This window comes from Dipodomys merriami, unplaced genomic scaffold (genome assembly GCF_024711535.1).
Source record: "Dipodomys merriami isolate MVZ:Mamm:240054 unplaced genomic scaffold, mDipMer1.0.p SCAF_9, whole genome shotgun sequence".
Lineage (NCBI taxonomy): Eukaryota > Metazoa > Chordata > Mammalia > Rodentia > Heteromyidae > Dipodomys > Dipodomys merriami.
Window position 1 is genome coordinate 51739991 of NW_027206512.1, and position 19430 is coordinate 51759420.

General features: G+C 45.4%; 1 protein-coding gene across 1 annotated transcript; it reads right to left on the minus strand.

Moving 5' to 3' along the window:
- Positions 1–7811: 7811 nt before the first annotated feature.
- On the minus strand, positions 7812–18715 carry Smim20 (small integral membrane protein 20). The gene is made up of 3 exons (XM_070012721.1): positions 18503–18715; positions 9256–9312; positions 7812–8403 (listed from the first exon to the last, which is right to left on the minus strand). Exons 1-3 carry the CDS (start codon positions 18615–18617, stop codon positions 8366–8368), a joined length of 210 nt encoding a protein of 69 aa, XP_069868822.1. The 5' UTR covers positions 18618–18715; the 3' UTR covers positions 7812–8365.
- Positions 18716–19430: the final 715 nt, after the last annotated feature.

Consider the following 19430-nt stretch of genomic DNA (forward strand, 5'->3'; position numbering starts at 1 on the left):
GAAGGTGGCTCAGTGGTAGAGTGCTTGCCTTGCATGCATGAGGCCCTGGGTTTGATTCCTTAGCACCACATAAGCAGAAAAAGCCAGAAGTGGCGCTGTGGCTCAAGTGGTAGAGTGCTCGCCTTGAACTGAAGAGCTGAGGGACAGCGCCCAGACCCAGAGTTCAGGCCCCACGACCAACCCCCCCCCCAAAAAAAATCTGATACAAATCAATTACAAATCCAGTAAAATCAGAGATGTTGAAAGTTGGAAGGGGTTTGAAGAGACATCTAGACCACCAGATTTGCCTTAGAGTTTATAATCAATTCTCAGTTACAAATGCGGAAACTGAGGCTAAGCGTGATGGAGGGACTTATCCAGGCTCCTTGGCAAGTTGAGACTTGAAATTGGGTCTCCCTTGTAGTTGTGAACTCCTGCTCCTCACTTTACACACGAGAAGGGGTACGGAGGAGGTCACTTGGTGAAGCCCAGGTAGAGAGGTAGGCACTGTGAACCTTGGCCATGCCAGGGACATGCCAGGCATATAATCATACCACATTGCTTCCGCAGTGAGGACATGTGTCCTGAATACTATTCTTCATACACCATGCAGCTGTTTCCCACAGAGAAGCTCATTTGGTGTTAGAAATTTTTTCATTACAGCTAATTTATCTCCTAAAGGGTAAAATGCACTCCCTGTGCTTTTAAAGGACATTTTTGGCTCTATCAAAATAATCTCCAGCTGAAACAACCTCAGCATCCCTAAGTCTTTCCATCCAGAAGAGTATAGAACTGAATGTAGGTGCCTGAGTTCTAGCCCTGGCCCCCTACTCGAGCTGAGTGACCTTGGCCGCATTCCTTGGCCTTCTCCAGCCTTCAAGCCTTCTGTGTAGACTGACAGATCTGATTAGGTTAGAGGTTTCCAAATGAGCTTACACCAAAAGCCTCAGCTTACAAAGGATTCTTCAAACACCAACATCCTTTGGTCAATTAGTAAGTTGTCTTTCTTCTCTGTGAAAATGAACTACAAATCCAAAGTTCTAATAGCTTTTGATCAGAATAGCTGTAAGAAAATGATCTGCCTCCAGCCACAACAGTGAATGTTAAGCTCTAGTCTGCATGGCTTTGTCACAGCAAATGGATGTTTCTCTCAGGCCCTTGGAATACCGACACGGTTCTTAGATCTCCACTACTGGCCCTAACCCACCCCAAGAAGTCTTGAGCTACTAGGCAGAAAGATTGCTACATTTTTCTCTGCTTCTAAAATTCTTCCTCAGGGGTAAATATTAGAGGTTTTGTCTACTGATCACTCCCAAAGCTTGGTTTTAGGAATGTGTCTTTCAACCTTAATGCTTCAAACCAGAAGACTGACCTAGTCTATGTTCCGGTGGGCAGAAGCAGAACCCTAAAGAATGATTTGGGCCCATGTTTGTCTGGGAGGTACTTCAAGAAAAAGGGGGTGGGCCAGGCACTGGTGGTTCACGCCTGTAATCCTAGCTACTAAGGAGGCTAAGACCTGAGGATCACGGTTCAAATCCAGCCAGGGCAGGAAAGTCCATGAGACACTTATCTCCAATTAACCACCAGAAAACCAGAAGTAGCACTATGGCTCAAGTGGTAGAGTGAGCCCTAGCCTTGAGCTGAAGAGATAAGGGACAGCACCCATGCCCAGAGTTCAAGTCCTACAACCAACCAAAAAAAAAAAAGAAAGAAAGAAAAGAAAGATGCTGTGGGAGGGGACAAAGTGGCCAGCCAGTTTTGGGGGCAAGTGAGAGAACTGCTGCTGGGCACAAGCAGAGCCAGGAAGCTGGGGAGCTCTCCACAGCTCACACCCCAAGTGGTGGAAGGCTGCCCCTTGGACCAGCTCCCCAGCAGCAATTCCAGCATGCCTGACAAGTGTCTGGTCAGAGATGAGGCTGTGCATGCTTCCTGTAATGACCCTGTCTCCAAACATAGCCACAGTTTGAAGTACTTGTGCTTAGGACTTCAACATCCAATTCTGAGAGAGTGCAGTTGACTACATTTGTCCCGGCGTTAGGGATTCTGGAGAAGCAACTGCTGTCACAAATTTTCTTGTGAAACACAGCCAGGAGGCTGTGCCCTGGGGCTGCCGTACCAAGGCCTCAGTCACTCACTCAGCACAGTCACTGGGTAGGAAGGGCCGCAGCCAGGGATGGCCCTCAGTGGGTGAAGCAACAGCAGGGACCTTTGGGGTTTCTCAGTCCCCTGCCTAGCTTGAACCCCAAAGCCACAGATCTAACTTTCAAAAGGCAGGGACCATCAAAGGACACATACTACGCTCCCACAATGGTTTTGTGTCCTGGTGCTTGATGTCTGACTGTGGAATAAGTCTACATTGAGTTAAAATGTAAATGTAAAATATGGCCTTTTTAGAAAGTACATTTTGCTTATCTTACAAGATAAAACATTGGAGCTGCTGTTTTCCTAGGAATTTCCAAACCAGACCCTGGTTACTGTTTCCTAAACACAATTGTCTCGGCTGGAGCTTCCCGGGGGGAAGTGTGCCCTTTGGGCTCTCACTAAGCCTGGCCAAGGCAGCAAGCTGCATGCCCCTCGCACATGTTTGCCTAATATCCAAGCCTCGCATTACAAAGCTTAATGGCTCCTATGTATTCCAGTGAGCGCATGTTTAGCGGGAAAGTACAGACACCCACGGCTCACGTGGGCACAATCAATCCCACATCTGCCCTAGGTAGACAATCCCTCTAACCACCCCACCCTTACACAACATTGTATGCTGTTAAAAGCTGAAAAGTACAGTGGCTATTTTAGAAGAGAAGCACAATTAGGTAAAGAGCAGCCTGCGTTTCGCAGCGCTGCTGTGTGTACTTCCTTCTCTGAGGAGCACGAATTTGGAAAATTATACAACATTCCAATCCTAACTCTTTTCTTCCTAGGATACAGTCCTTTAGTGGGAAAAAACTTGTTAGTTAAATAAACAAGAAAAGCCCTCAATCAACAGAAACATCAGTAAACCTCAACCATCTGGAATGATGCAGAAACAAATACCAAAAAAATTTTAAAACCCACCTCTTGGGAGTGGCCAAAATGTCCCTAAACCATTGCAATTATCCATTCGAGTGCACAAGTGCACATTAGAGGCGTTTGTTTTCATGTGATGCCAGATTCCAGCATTGGGGTGAAAGGTTTTCCAGTCTCTGAGGCCCAGAGCAGCAAATCAGAGAAGGCAGAACCTGATCTTTCCAGCTAGACAGCATGATAGAGAATAGGAAACCAGAATGCCACCTCATACCATGGCCCTCACCACAGAAAGGCCCACACCAACAGCCCCTTAGACATGACTGTATAAGAACAAAGCAGTTCAGGAGACAAGCGAGAAATTGCTGCTGGGTACAATCAGAGCCAGGAAGCCGGGAGCTCTCCATAGCTCACACCCCAAGTGGTGGAAGGCTGCCCCTTGGGCCAGCTCCCCAGCAGCAATTCAAGCATGCCTAAGGGCTAGGAATGTGGCTTAGTGGTAGAGTGCTTGCCTTGCATGCATGAAGCCCTGGGATTGATTCCCCAGTACCACATAAACAGAAAAAGCCACAAGTGGCGCTGTGGCTCCAGTGGTAGAGTGTTAGCCTTGAGCAAAAGAAGCTTAGCGGGGCTGGGAAGGTGGCTCAGTGGTAGAGCACTTGTCTTGCATGCATGAGGCCCTGGGTTCAATTCCTCAGCACCACATAAGCAAAAAGAAAAAAAGCCGGAAGTGGTGCTGTGGCTCAAGTGGTAGAGCCCTAGCCTTGAGCTGAAGAGCTGAGGGACAACACCCAGGCCCAGAGTTCAGGCCCCACGACCGGACCCCCCCCCCAAAAAAAAAAAAGAAGAAGCTCAGGGACAGTGCCCAGGCCCTGAGCTCAATCCCCAGAACTAGCAAAAAATAAAAATAAAATAATAATAACTTCATTAAATAAATAAAATAAAATCTGAGAAGTGCCTGGTCAGAAATGCAAGCTGTGCATGCTTCCTGTAATGACCCTGTCTCTAATGAGAGGGAGAAATCATGTTTAACATCTTTACTGAAGGTGAAAACACCATGTGGAATGCATTTCAGAAAAACAAACAACATAAACTATAAAACTGAGATTCCAAGTCAACACTGTTTTAGCTGCCAATGACAAAAAAGCAATTGAAATGGAGGCAAAAGGAATTTTACTAACTCTGGTTATTAATGCAAAGGTATCTCAGCTTGAGAAACGAGTGAATCCAAGAGGCTTGAATATTACCGGGACTCAGCATCTGTCTTCTGTTGGTTCCTTCCAGACTTCAGTCTACAATCTACAGACTGGTTCTGCCCAGTTTCAAAATGGATGCCTACAGCTCCACATAAGTGAACAAGAGACCCTCCTCTAGGCAAACCACAGAAACCAAGAGACAAAACTAATAATACATGCCCATCCTGGATACAATCCCTACGGCCAGAAATGTGCCCAGTGTTCTGAATGGCCAAACTTTGACAAGGTATCTCTTTCCAAATAGGGGTGAAGTTAGCTCCACTCACAACAGAGACAGAATGGGAAAGAGATGGGCAAAAATGAGGAGCTGGGGGGTGGGGTGATGTTTCCATGAAATGGGGTAAAATGTTGGGCAAAGAGTGCTATAGATGTCTATCAGAACAAGATAAACCCTTGACTGTCTAGTATATGAAAAATGACTTTCCTGAGGCCTCTGGGTATAATTTATTTTGTTTTATTACAATAAATGTTTACTACATAGATGAATTAGTGGCAATCAATTAGATCACTAATGCTGTAGAAAATATGTATACACAAATAAGCAAATATGTTTCTATATACACATCCAATATATACATTTCATATAAATAGTACATGCTAACAAAAATATAAAAAAACAGGAAATGAAAGTACAATTTAAGCATAACTTAAAATGACTATATCATAGGCCATCAATCAAATCTGCTGCTCTATTTTTTTTTTTTGGTCAGTCATGGGGCTTGAACTCTGGGCCTGGGCACTGTCCCTCAGCTCTTCAGCTCAATGAGAGCGATCTACCACTTGAGCCACAGTGCCACTTCCGATTTTCTGAGTGGTTTATTGGAGAGAAGAGCCTCATGGCCTTTCTTTCCCAGGCTGGCTTTGAATTGGGATCCTCAGATGTCAGCCTCCTGAGTAGTTAGTCGTGAGCCATCCGTGCCTGCCTGCTGCCATTATTTTTAAGCAAAAATATACTTAACTCTGTACATCACCTTTACAATAAGTAAGTAAATAAATGAATAAATAAAAATATCCTTAAGATTATCATTTTGGTCATGAGAGTTCCAGAAGAGGAAGAAAAAAAATGTGAATATTTTTAGGGCTATTAATGTGGGCCTAATTATTTTTGTTTGCAAATGATTGTGACAAAAAATGGCAGTGACTCTTGAGTTTTCAAATGTGTATGTGAATTCTTTTTGTCATTTGGGGTTTTGTCTTATTTTGTCACTTGGAACCAAGAGCCTCTGGACAATGCACTGTCTTATTTACTTTGTAATCTTACTTTACTCTCATATGGTGACAGACAGAATCTCTGCAAAAGGAGACCCCTTTAGAGTCCCTATCAAGCATGCTCAGGGAGCAATGAGTCCTCATCTTTCCCTAAAGTGTTCCGTCAGTCACAGCTGCAGGGAGAACCCCAGGCTGGGTCTCAGTGTAGAGGTACCTGGCTGATGCCAGTCAGCAGGGAGAGGCTGGCAAGGGTGACCCAGCTGCCATTCCTTGGCTGAGTGCCCGCTCTAGGGATTAACACTCCATCATTAGACAGGCACATCCTCCAGCCCCCACTTCTCCAACCAGGCCCATCTCCAAACGATTCCATCACTTTCCAATAACATTCTTCAACTATGAATCCATCAGTGGACAAATCCACTGGTTAGCTCAGAGAACTGATGATCCAATCACCTCTCAATGATTAGGACCAAGTCTTTAATGTGAGTGTTTTTAAATATAGCCTATTTCAACAATAACATTTTTTTTAAGTTTGCAGAAAACTTCCTACTGAAAATACGCTATGACTTCTAATTAAGCAAAACCAAAAATATAAGCTTGACATTTCAGAGTGTCTAACTACCAGTCACCTCATTCATCATTCATTCTTCCAATTTATCATCCAATCAATCAATACTGACAGAGCCTGCTATAAGCCAAGCCCACACTAGGTGGGAGGACACAGGACAGGTAAAACCCACAGTACAACCATCTCCCTATACAAACTACACCCAAATCATAACATCTTTCAAACATGTGTATGGTCTTTTCAATAACAAATCTTTTTCATTAACTCACTGAAATATCTGAATGCCAGACACTTTTCATGGCTTGCATAAAATATGTATTATAGCAATATTCATAACTATAACAAAGTACTTGAGGCAGGATAACTTTATAAAGACATATATAGATATTACAACCTATATAAACCAGGTGTTGGTGCCTCACGCCTATAATCCTATTCAAGAGGCAGAGATCTAAGGATTAAGGTTCAAAACCAGCTTGGGCAGAAAAGTCTATGAAACTCTTACCTCCAATTAATCACCAAAAAGCTGCAAGTGGAGCTATGGCTAAAGTAGTAGTGTTAGCCTTGAGCAAAAAATGCTCAGGCCAGCACCCAGACGCCAAGCCAACTCCCCCCCCCCAAAAAAAAAAGACAAAAAACATAAATAGAATCATTATGGAGATCTTATAAGTTTAAGAGACCAAACAGTTGAGCTATTGCTCTAAAAGTCTCTTCAGAAGGCTGTATCTAATCACAAGCCCCAGAAGGCAGCCTGCAGGAAGTGCTCTAGGATCCAACACACCTGAGAAATGTCCTCTACTACAAACCATCAAATTAAAAGCCAATAGACATAATCAACTTTCTAACTCAGTTTCCTAAAAGTGCTTTTATTATTAATCTCAGGGTGCCACTGGGATTTCTGGAGATCAGCGAGACTCTCAGTCAGTCCTCATGAACAGTGTGGCTTCTGTCAAGTGCGGACAGCAGTCTGACAACATGAAGAGTGATCCTGTTAGAACCATCAAGGCAACTAAGCAGCACAGACAGCCCCTTCATCTTGGCAAGAAGGTAGACTGTACAGGGGCAGGCTCTGGACAAAGAGCCCACTCAGGAGACAATCTGGGTCTGTCCCCTCCAACACAGCCAGCGAGCCCCATGGTTCTACTTTCAGAGCCAGTCATTTTAGCCTGGACCTCTTCCAAAGCACATTACCAGGCACTTGCCTATGTCCCAGGAAAACCCAATTAAGCATCTGCAGAAGCTTAAGTGACATAAGCTCTTGGTGGCTCCTCAGAAGAAAACAGTGGGCAAATGTACCCTGAATTAGGCAACTTCCCCTACTGGGCTGTTAACTGTAAGTCAATTAAATATTAGTGAATACCCTTGAAAAAATGATTTTTCATTTTGAAAATATCAATCTTATTTCTGACAGTAATTGCATAATTGGACAAGTTGTCTATTAAGAAAACATCAAGTTCACAGTAATAAAATGATGTCACCACACTGTTCATCTAAGGAGAGTCTAGCCCATGTGCAAGGCACTCTGATATTGAATGAAGAGAGATCTATAGAAGCGAATGACCTAGAAAGGGGATACAAAGAGTGAAGGAAAGGAAAAGCAATGGTGATATTAATTTCCCAGGTAGAGAAATGGGATTCAATATTTGTTGAGACAAATATTATACTATTTACCTTTAGAATAGATGAATACTATACAAATAACCTGGCCAAATATAATCTAGGCAAATAATACTTCTTGGTACTATAGCTGACAGAACACTTATTTCAGGGAGGAAAAAAAAAAGCACAGCACTGCAGAGTAAAAGGAATCATTTTAATCTGCACATTCATTGCCGGGAACACACCACTGATTTCTACTGTGTGCCCCGTCCAGTTCCACCTGCTTCCATTCACTTACTTTCCAACATGAAGCCATCTTCACAAGAGGCAGTTTAAACAAACTGTCTTCTTAAGCAGCACAGAGTACTTTGTCCTCAAAGGGCTTTAGCAACTGAAATGCTTCCAAAGAGCTCTAGGAGGCAGCTCAGCTTGTGGGGGCTTTACTGAAATCCCTTCTGTAGAAGGTGGCGAGGAAGACATGGGCCTTCATTAAGCCTCCTATAAGCAGCCTCACGGAACAGTCTATTTATGGAAAATCAACTGAATCACAAGACCTTCCTGTGGTCATCCATTTCAGGGTCACTTGGTATTTGGGAAAGGAAGAAGTACCTAGCCTCATTGCTAGCGGCTTGCAGGGGCTGTCAGAGTTCTCCTCCCAGCCACCACCCTTGCACAAGTGACCCAGTGTGCTTGACGATGCAGAGTGGAAGGCAGGACAAAGGCCACTTTATAACGGCACGTGGTGATAGTCTCCTCATTTCCTGCCAAATGGATCAGACCACACTTTCAACCCTATGGGAAGACATGGAAATAAAACAAAATTCCGTTTTAAATGTCGCAGCCAAACAAACAGAACAACACCCAAAATGAGTTGTGCAGCTTCCATGTGGTTAGACAAGAGACACAGGGGGGTCAGGGGGCCTTCTGGGACCTAGAATGAAGGGACCAGAAAGCAAAGGTGGCTAAGCAGGACCTTGAAATGACTCCGAAACTGACCCATAATAGAAGATCTGTATCTGGCCTCATTAAGGAATAAATAAGATGCTGCTACAGATTAAGGAGTTTTGATTAATAAACTGAAAACCTCTCAGTCTCAGCCAACTTGAATCATCTTAAAGGAATGACCTATTCAGCCATAAAGGGGTTTTGGAGCTTTTGTATAAAGTCAAAACCCACATCAATTAAAATAGTACATAACAGGGCTCAAGTGGCAGAGAGCTAAGCTTAAGGGGAAAAAAAAGGTCAGGGACAATGCCCAGTTCCTGAGTTCAAGCCCCAGTACTGGCACCCCCCCCCCAAAAAAAAAAAACACCTCACACGCAAATACCAGTTTCCCATGAGGGTGGTGTTTAAATAGGTGCTTGGTAAATAAATCTGCAAAACAGCTATTCACACTTCATATTTAATTACACACTTGTTCCATTTTGTGCCCACTTATCAAGTGCAAAAGAGGAACTTGCAAAAAGTATTCTGCAGTGAAACATTGAAACAAAATCTTGGATAGCACCTAGAAAATAGCAACGATTACAAAATAAAGAGCAAAATCAAAGTTAAAAGTTAAAAGTTTTAAAGGTAAAAAGCAAACACACACAAACCACATAAGAGTAGATTACATCTTGTTTTGATTTTTTTTTTAAAGTTTACCTGGTGGCTGCACGTTTTCTTGAACAATCCCAGCCCGATTTATTGCTTGCTCTTTCTCTAAGAAACACAATAGAATAATTACTCTTTAGAAAGAAAGTGATCATGGAGCGAGGAGGGTGGGGTAGGCACAAAATTGTATTTACATGGGCCAACGATACAGGACAAAAAGAGACATGAGATTAATAAAAATTATTAAATTCAGAGATGCCATCACTCAAAGCTTTTAGGTTGTGGAAGCCAGAGCTTATAATGCAAAAAGATTGAGTACTTTCAATAAAAACAAAAGCTATACTTCAAAAGAAAAGCTCCAGCTAACATCTTTTTCCTGTGATCTCAGCATTTTGGAAAGGCAACAAAACAACAGAAAAAGAACAATTCTGAAGAAGTGGTGGGCGGGATATTATGAGCGGAAGGCTGCTGAAATGAAGGAACGAGTACAATTAACAAGAAAACGATGGCATTTCTATGTTTAAAACGCACTCCACTGAAGGACTGGACTCAGAGCTAAATATGCTATGTTTTTGATAGGAAATAGAGCAGAAAATGAATCTTTGGGTGGGTGGCTTTGGTTTGGGTAATTGAAGCTTCCCTAATTGATTGCAGGTGCTGTGCCAATTAGTAAGCGGGCTATAGCTACAGCAGCTAACCCAGTCTCTTTGGAGAAGTCCACCAGGCCAGGGCCAAGAGAAATTGAGCATTTTATGACTGTGGGCTTTCTAAGTGCTTTAGAACAAACCCAAGGCCTGTGACAACAAAGACTTATTATTTTAAGTATCTTGACAAACAAATGGCAGCCTGTTAGAAGAAATACTTGGAGCCAAAGGATGTTTACTACTAAATTATAGTAATTAAATGTTGTAATCAGAGCTTTGTTTTAACCAGACCGACAGTGTTTCTTTAAGTCCACATTTAGTTCTTATTTAATGCTAGCACATTTTCTTTATTTTGGCCTCTGGATTCTCATAAAGTTACACAGGCACAAAGGTACCAGAACTAGGTTCTGCACACTGATATTCACCCAACATGTTTTTCCAGAGATGCAATGGAAAGTCACTCCTAAATAACCTGCCTGGTAGTTGTATCAATGCTCATTTTTGCTTTGGCAAATAAAACACTGGCCATGGAGATTATGGGACTCTTGATATCCAATTCTAAGGACAGGAAGAAGACAAAGCACAATGAGGCTGATTATAGGCAATGGCTGAAAGTGGCAAGTAAAGAGCAACCAAGCCTCTGGGGCCCTAGACATGCCAAGATGTCTCTCAAGTCAAGAGGCTGGTACAGAGCCTTGAAGGTGCTAGACTTCTAAAACAAACAGTGTTCTCCCATCGTAAGACTTAAACCAAGTTCCCATAGACCTGAGTAGCCCACACTGCCAACATGTAAGTCTCCCAAGTAGGGATATCTCAAAAACACTTAGTGGAAGGCCACATTGCCATCAGTAGTCCAGGAACAGAAACAGTTATAATATTCTAGACCTAAAAGGTTTATCCTCTGATACTGACAAAGAGGAGGGATCAATGAGTTTGGGGAAATAATGGATAGTCATAGCATGTTGGACATACAGATTTAAGAAAATCATTCATCTAGGTGGAGCAAACGTGTTTTCTAGGAAGCAGGTACCTCTATGCCAAAGACAGTGCCAAGTCGCCAGAACACTGAGCGCCACTGAAAGCTGCTTCGGGAGGTGAGGCAGAATGCTTAATTGTGCTCTAACCTCTTGTGAGGCAGCAGGGAAGAGTGAAGAGAAAGGAATCCCTGTCTGAACACTTCCTTGCTAATTGCTAATGAAGTTGGAGAGAGGTGGGGGATTTGTTTTAAACACACTGTAATCTCCTCTAATCCTGTTTCTGATGCAATCACCTCTGTAGTTTGACCTGGACAGGCAATTTAAACCAGTTCCTACCAAGTGATAACCAGGTATTAGCATCCTATCTACATCCGCTGGTTCTTTAATCCATTAATGTTTAATAAACACAGTAAGGCCAAGGCAGTCTTATGTAAATTCATGACAGCACAAAGACACATTATTTGTGACTACAGAATATGCTAAGAAACAGTCACCTGGGATTTAGCCAGCACATCTTGATGAAGTTGACAATCTTCTCCCTACTATCACTAGAGAACTGGCAAATAGATAAAGCTCTTGGGAAAAGAGCAATGCTGGAAGCCAGGGTTCCCACTATGTGGCTACGTGAACCAATAAGCTAATTACTGACTTCAGTCCTGAGCAAGTTCGTAGAATGGGTGAAATGATTAAAACCCAGCCATGGGCCAGTGAGTTAAGAAAATTCCCTACTCCAGTGTCTCAGCAAGCCCGACTCTGCCCCCTGGTGCTAAGGCAGTGCTTTGATTTGTAGTTTTAATTGAGAATCCTTACCTCTAGTCAAAGGGTGCAGGTGTATTATTAAAGAGGTTTATACATAAGGGTGTGCTGATTTGGCCAAGGTAGGAAAAGAATCCACCTACTAATTTTTAAGTTTGTGGAAATGACTATGCATCCTTACACTGAATGTCCACATTAGGAAATAAATTCAGTGTGCCACTTTTTACTGAATTTAACACTGACAGCCACACAAAGAAATGCAGTACACTGAGCACCAGCTTCTCGGCAGTCTGACAACGGCCTTTTGCGGGTGGCTCTAGAGGAGCCCCAGCAGGAAGCAAGCTAAAATAAATAAGCGGAGAGAAGCTGATGTTCAGGACTTCCTCCGGAATCCAGCTCCTCCATCGTCTCTTGCCAATGAACAGTTGAAATAAAAGCAACTCACAGTTGAAGTAATTGAGACAAACAGGGAAGGCAGGTCAGGACTGTATATTAGACAACAGCATTATATATCAGTTCTAAACTTCCTGCACTGGATCACTGACTGGGGTGAGGTAAGAAATGCCCTTTTCTCCAGCATACAGGCTCATGTGTTTAGGGATGAAAGCTTACAATGTCTTCAGTTTACTCTTAAATGGTTCTACAAAACAATAGTAATGATTACAATACACACATATAATTACGTGTGTATAGATGAAGACACACATGTACATAAGACTCTATTAGGAAAGACAGCAAATGTGCAAAATATTGGTAACTGGTACTACTCTTGGATCTCTGGTATCAGTTTGGAGTTTTTCTTAATATGGAAAAATAGCCAAATGCAAACATATGTATAAAAAAAATGCAACAACACTGTAGCTGGTCCATGATGATTTCTTAAGGTATCTATGGTTTCTGAAAACAGAAAGTACAAATTTGGAGAGAAACCTACTACTTTGCTGTTAGGGCCCAGGCACAAACTCTGCCACAAGGAAATCTAGAACTCGAGGTGTACCGCTGGCAGGTGTGAGCCAGAGGCTCAGGGGAACCACTGACCCTAACAGTAGGAGGTGAACAGCTGGCAGAGGGGACCCAGACAGCAGGTGTGAAGCAGTGACAGAGTGGGACCGTAACAGCAAATATAAACCACAGCTGAGGGGGACCCGGTGGTCACAATAGTGACTGTGGAGCCACAGCAGCACGAGTGGACAGCACAGCAGGTGTGAAGCAGGAGCTGAGGGGGAGTAAGGAGCAACTGTTGCCAGCTGGCTGAGGAGACCAAACAGCTGTAACAACAGCGATGAGCCAGCTGGCGGAGGGGAATCAATGGCCATGATGGCAGGTGTGAATAGCTGGCTAGTGGGAGCCACATGGTCAGAACAGCAGGTATGAACCAGGGACTGAAGAGACACCACACCACACCGAACCTCGATCGAGTAAACGAGTATCTGAAGGGGCCAATGGCTACTGAAGCCCTGGCTCACTGCACAGCAGACAGACCCTGCTGCTCCCACTCCACTAATCTAGTTGAATCCAGGGGGCTTTCGGTGCCGGTTAGAAAACCGGCAGCCTCAGCCTGTCTCCACATTTCGTTGGTTGTATGGCAAAAGGAACAAGAAGGGTCTCTGGAGGACCCGGCGTAAGAGGGAGATTGGCTTTACAAGCGGCATTATCTCCACAACAGTAGCATCTTATAGCCACGTTCCGCCGGGCAGACACCACACTTTCAGGGAAATGTGACTGGGCAGAACAGGCATCTCCTGCCAGCTCGCCGACCAGCGTTATGCTTGCGCCTTGCTGCCTCTTACACATTCTTCACTGTCTGAAAGGTACTAGGACAGGGTGTTAAACTGGCAAGGGAGTCAGGATCCAGTGTGTACCCAGTACTTCATGTGCTAAGTGACACTGGGCAAGTCATTTACACAAGGGGAATGCATGAGCTCAAGCCTCTTCTGGCAAAGTCCTATGGGTCTCCTGCTTCTGCACATCTAACTCAAATAAAAATGAACAAGGTCACAGATATGATCTGATTCTGTTTTGCCAGTTGATCACAGGACCCATGACACATACCACTTAAACGACCATATATATGCAGGATCACCATGTAGTTCTAGGATACAAAGACAGGTCAGATTTCTAATGCCACCTTGCCTTCGCTAAATGTGCCCACCTCATAAACCATGTTGTGCAAAAAGATGGAAGTCGCATCACAGCAAAATAGTTCTAAGCCCTTGGTTCTACATAGCTGACCACAGGCCAACTGCCACAGAACTGACCTTGTAATCCAAGAGAACCTATAAAGTCGTGCAAAGTTAATGGATGGAAAGAGCTGTAGAGCACAGTGAATGCAGACATGACATCTCCTAAGGCAGACTTTGCAGTGGCCATTGTGGAAGGTCCCCTTGGCTCTTTACTGAGTATCCATCCTCGTTTCTGCTGCCTGCAGGCTCATTCTAGCAGACTTGGAATCTACTTGTCCCCATCCTCCCCACACCCAGCCTGGCCCAGCTGAAGGGTCCAGAGTGACCTACTTTGGGGCCCACATGGCCTGGGATCCTTCCTCACCAGGCCTCTGGCTCCAAATCTTGTTTTTACTAGAAACTAAGTTCTCAGTCTTGCCCTTCCAAGAACTGTGGACTTGACCCTCTGACTGTGGCTGATGTCCAGGGCAGAAATACATACAGGGCATTGGGCTTCTGGCTATGGCTGATGTGCACTGCAGAAAAGTGTACAGGACAGCCGGCAGGGAGGGCTGGCAGCAGACAGAGGAGCAGCTGGAAGGCAGAGGCTAAGGCGTCGGGGCCTCTGCAGATGCCTAGGCACAATGTTTCAGAGGGGGGCCCTCTTCCTTCAGGCTGTTTCTTATTCAGAGAGGACCTGCCTTCCTGGGTCACAGGGAACGTAAGCTACCGCCGACAGTACTTATGACTTGCCAACTTCAAAGCCATGTTGAACTACATCCAGATGGTTCCTTCCCCAGAAGACGTGCCCCGCCTCCTCCTGAGGTTCTACTGGGTACCTGAGCTCAGAGCCTGCTATGCCCCCTCCGTGGGCTGTCCTCTTTCCAGCACCATCTGTCTGGGCTCTCCTTTCTCTCCACCCCTCCCCAGAGCCCTTGACCTGCTGCAAATGTTCCCTTCCTGTTCTCTTCAACCAACAGATAACTTTAAAAACACAGTTTAGTAGGTTATTGACTTGGTTGCAATCTCTTTGCTCAATTTTAAATCACTGTAAACATTAACAAAATAATCAATATTTTTGTCTTCTTTTTGCTAAACCCTATACGTGATTTCACCTATCTTTCCCATGGTCTCCAAACAACCACTCCTCCTTTCGCCTCTAGGCCACACCCCTTTCACCACCCAGTCTTTCTAGGACTTGTGACAGGATATTCTCTGGAGGCCTTGCGCCTACCTCCGTAGCCACTCCTCTTCCATCTTTTCTGAGGGTCCCCTCATCCCCTGCAGGCCTTTCCTGAGACCTTCACACCCTGGCATTCACTGGCCTCTGGACTGGGCCAGTTTGGCTCTTCCTGCCCCAGCCCAACATACCCAGTGATGGTCTGCCCATGTGCCCTGGCACTCCAGATCTGTGAGTCCACATCTAGATGTGCACATCTAGATTCCTAACCTTCAAGCTTGTCCTCACCCCTACACCGATGTCTTCTAGTGTTTCTTATTGGTGATCAGCACCACCGAGGCCTCCAGCTGCTGGAGCCGGAAGCTTCCTGGGGACCACCCTCCTTTTCTTCTCTCTCCCTATCCACAGGGCCACAAGTCACAAGTCCCCTCAGTTTATTACTCTCTTAGACCCACAGCCACCTGTGGTTCAGGCCAGTGACTGCTCCCTGAGGCCAAAAGAAATCCAGCCTCTGCATCTGCCCCCCTGGGGTCCTCCTTCTCACTGTGAGCGCCTGCGCAGTACACACCATCACTGCTGTCCTTGTCAAGTACTTCAATAACCCTCCACTGGCTGGACTCAGGGGACATAGCACATTGCAAAAGTATTTTAATCAAGCCAGCTAGATGATCAAATGTGAAGAACGAATGGCAGGACAACAGGCTTTTCCTCAGCCGAAGACCTGGAGGGACTCACATTTCTTATCAAGCAAACATTTCCCAAAGAAATTCTAACAGATGTATTCCAGAAAGAAATTGAAACTACAGAGGAAAGAAAAATATATCTCTGAAGAATGTGTGCAAAGATGAGCCACCAGTGACTGAGTGTGACCAGCGGCAGTACCGACTGGCCTGGGAGCAATTAGAGCATCATGGGAGACATGTGGACTAGAACAGGTTGGGCAGAGAACAATGGAAAGAGCCGTTCTGACCATCCTGTTGTACCTAACACTGCCAGTGGCTGAATGACCACTAACATCCTGGCTTTGAACAAAAGCAAGAACAGCAGCTAAATGAATGGCAGTCAAATGCACTGCAGTAAACTGCAGCTCTGACCACCCAGCAGGTTCCCCAACCTGATCTCAAACACCCAACAAGGCACCTGGGATCAGTTCACTACCAGGTCAGCAAGCCTGAGGTCTGTGCACCTGCTTCAGTCTCCTATACCCCTGCCCTTGGACTTTGTTTTTAAAAATGCTTTTGTGTGTGGAACACTTAACATAAGACTATATGGTACTAATCTGGTATGCAACCATTAGCTCATTTAATTCACCCCTACCTTGTAAATTCTATCCAGTAAACTCCATAGTTATGGATGGAGAAAAGGGAAGGGCTCAGAGAGGTGAAGTAATTGCTTTAAGGTCTTTCATCTAGCAAGATGCTGAGCCACCCTCCCCTCCCTCCCCCCCAGCCCTCCAGAGGTAGTATGATTTAGGGATTAAGGGCAATAGTTCCAATCCCAGATCAGGCTCCTCAGTTGTGGGTCCTTGCCAATTTATTTAATTGTTCATTTATAATGGGGATGAAGATCATTCAGCATAATAACACACAGAGTTATTGTGAACACCATATGGCTTAATATATTGGTTGTGTTTAGAAAAGTATCAGATATCTTTCAATTAAAAAGTAGATGTTCTGTATTATTTACTTGTTTAAGGAATCAGCTCTGACTCTCAGGTAAGTTTCCCAAATTAATCAAAATAGAACCAGAAAAGTGAGTAAACATCAACAGCTTCCCAGTTTAAAGAACAGCCATTCAACTAGGCATGGTGGCTATGCCTATAACCCAGGACTTGGAAGAGTAAGGCAAGGGGACTTTTGAGTTGGAGACTAATCTAGGTTACATAGTGAGACTCTGTCTCAAAAAAATATAGATAGATAGATAGATAGATAGATAGATAGATAGATAGATAGATAGATAGATAAATGGCAGCTATTGCAGTTACATTTATAAAATATTCGCCCCAAATGGGCTGATTTACTTATCTATTTCAAGCAATTCAGACAGCCTGTCAGACACATACACATGTCCCATGAAACACACACCTAACCTTGTCCATGTAACCCAAGCTGGCTTCTCAACCAAGGCCCCCTCCCATCTGGGGCTGGTAAATCATCATGGAGACCATCCTGTGCCTACATAAACATTATGTTTATTCTAGATTCTACCCTGTGGATTCCTTGCCTTCAGTTCCATCTTTGTGACACACAAAAAATGTCTCCAAATAAGGCCACTTGCCCATTAAGGAGGGGGGAAAAAAAACACCCCAGTTAAGAACCATTGATCTAGCCTCCATAAGAGAAATCTTGCTAATGGGACCTAAAGTATTCCCTTTGTCCCAGGTTCAACTCTAGAAGCCATAATAAAATAGCCTGGGGCAGAGATTCAGTGAAGGGAAAAATGATGATGGAAACAGATTGCACAGGACTTTCGCAGAGGCCCACATTATCCCACTCTATCCCGCACAGGGTGCACTGAAGCCAGGCTAGAAGTCAGAAGGCAGGAGCCGTCTCCGTTTTGGCTAATGGAAAGAAGCTACAAGGAAATCTAAGCCCTTAAAAGGCTCCCCCTCCAGAAACCAAATGTGAGCAGCGTTTTTGTGATGGGCAGAGCATTTACATGGAGCTTTTGCCTTCAAATCACCAAGCTTCCAGCCTCAGCTAATATCCTCCAGGGGCAGGGCTGGCCCTTTTCCATCTTCGAGATGATTCAGGTTTCCTGGAGAACAAAATGAGCCTCTAATGCCTAATATTTTGTCTCTGACAGATGGCTTCAGATGTATCAAAGTGCTAATCCTTCCTGAGGTATAGGTCTCAAGGAAGGAGAGTTTGGCTTTTAGAATGATAGGACTGGAATGATTAAGGAAGAAAATTACTCCCAGGATATTCACCATTGTCATGTGAGCAACCAACTTAAAATGAAGGAAACCAGCAGAATCTGAAAAACGATCGGAGGAAAAAGGAGAGGAAGAACTAAAAACCCCAGGTTAACAGTTTAGGGTTGAGATATTTCTGCTCAAAGATATCTTTGGGAGTGGAAAATGAAGTGTAATAAAAACACCTTTCATCTCAGGACATCCATCTGCCTTCTCCCTACACGATCAGACTCTGCTTGGGTGTCTGGAGGAGGTTTCGAAGATACAGGCCTGGGTGGGCATAAATGCCTTCCCACTTACTATCTGTGCGACCTTGAACAACCTCTACAATGTCTCCGGGCCTCAGTTCTCGCCTCTGTAAAATGGGAAGACGTCGTGCAAATTAAATGCTCCAGCATGTGCTTAACCTGACACACGGTGTCAGTTGGGTGAACCTGCATTTCGTGTCGACCTGCTTCGTACACACCACGGCCCCGAGCCTTCCGGGAGGCGCCTCTTCCTGGACAGATGGCTGTGGTCAACAGGAGCACTGAAGGTCAAGAGGCTGCGGGACTAGAACCCAGGCCTGCTCGACTCCACCGCACCCGGTGACCTGACAGGGACAGGGGTAGGGGAGGATGGGGTCACTGGGGCCAGGCCACCGCGCGGGGTCAGAGGTCACTCACGGTATTCCTCCACCCTAATTAGAGGCCGGAAATAGATGGGGTAGAAGGCTGCGCCGACCAGGGAGACGAAGCCGCCGAAAATGAGCGCGGTGCGCAGGTTCCGGGACGCCGACATGGCGCCAGGCCGGGAGCGGAGGTGACCCAAGCGAAGCCAGCACGCTCGGAGACCTTCTCCCGCCGAATGGGCCGTGACCCTCTCGGAAGAGGCGGAGCGGCTTTCACTTCCGGGCCTCGGGGCGGGGTGAGGGTAGAAAACGACGCCAGAGGCGTGGTCTCGGCGCAAGATTGGGGCGTGGCTATGGAAGGGGTGGAGGTTGGGGCGTGGTCTCCGCGCTGGGTGGGTGGGGCCTCTGGCGGGGTGGAGCTTAGGGCGTGGTCTCCGCGCCGGGTTGGGCGGGGCGGAGCCTAGGGCGTGGTCTCAGGGGCCATTCACCCGGAGGCGAGGGCAGGGGCAGGTGGGTTTTCTGTGGCCCTGTCTGCCTTCTGCTCCCTGTCCTCCAGCTGGTTCCTCCCACCCCCGCGCCACTCACCCGTTCCAATACTTCCTCCTCTGTCCCTCATTAATTTGGTATTTAGTGACTGCCACAAGCTCCCACCGTCTCTGACCGTGAGTTGACAGCAAGCCTTGGGACAAGTTCCCTGAGAGCAGTTTGTAGGGGTGAGAGACAAAAGGGCAACTCGCCCTTTTGGCCCAGGATGGCCTGAGAGGTGTTTCTGTAACCCAGGTCACAGGGTTGTTGGACCAAGACCAGCCTGGGAGCAATGTCCTTTCAGCCACCAAAGTGAGAATTATCTTTCGTGACTCTTCCCATCCCCCTCGTCTCTCCCTTGGCTCAGCACATAACCAAGTCATCCCTCTGTAGTGGGATGTCAGGGTTGCCAGTGAGGATGAAGAGTAGATGGGATCAGGGAAGGGCAGAGCACCATA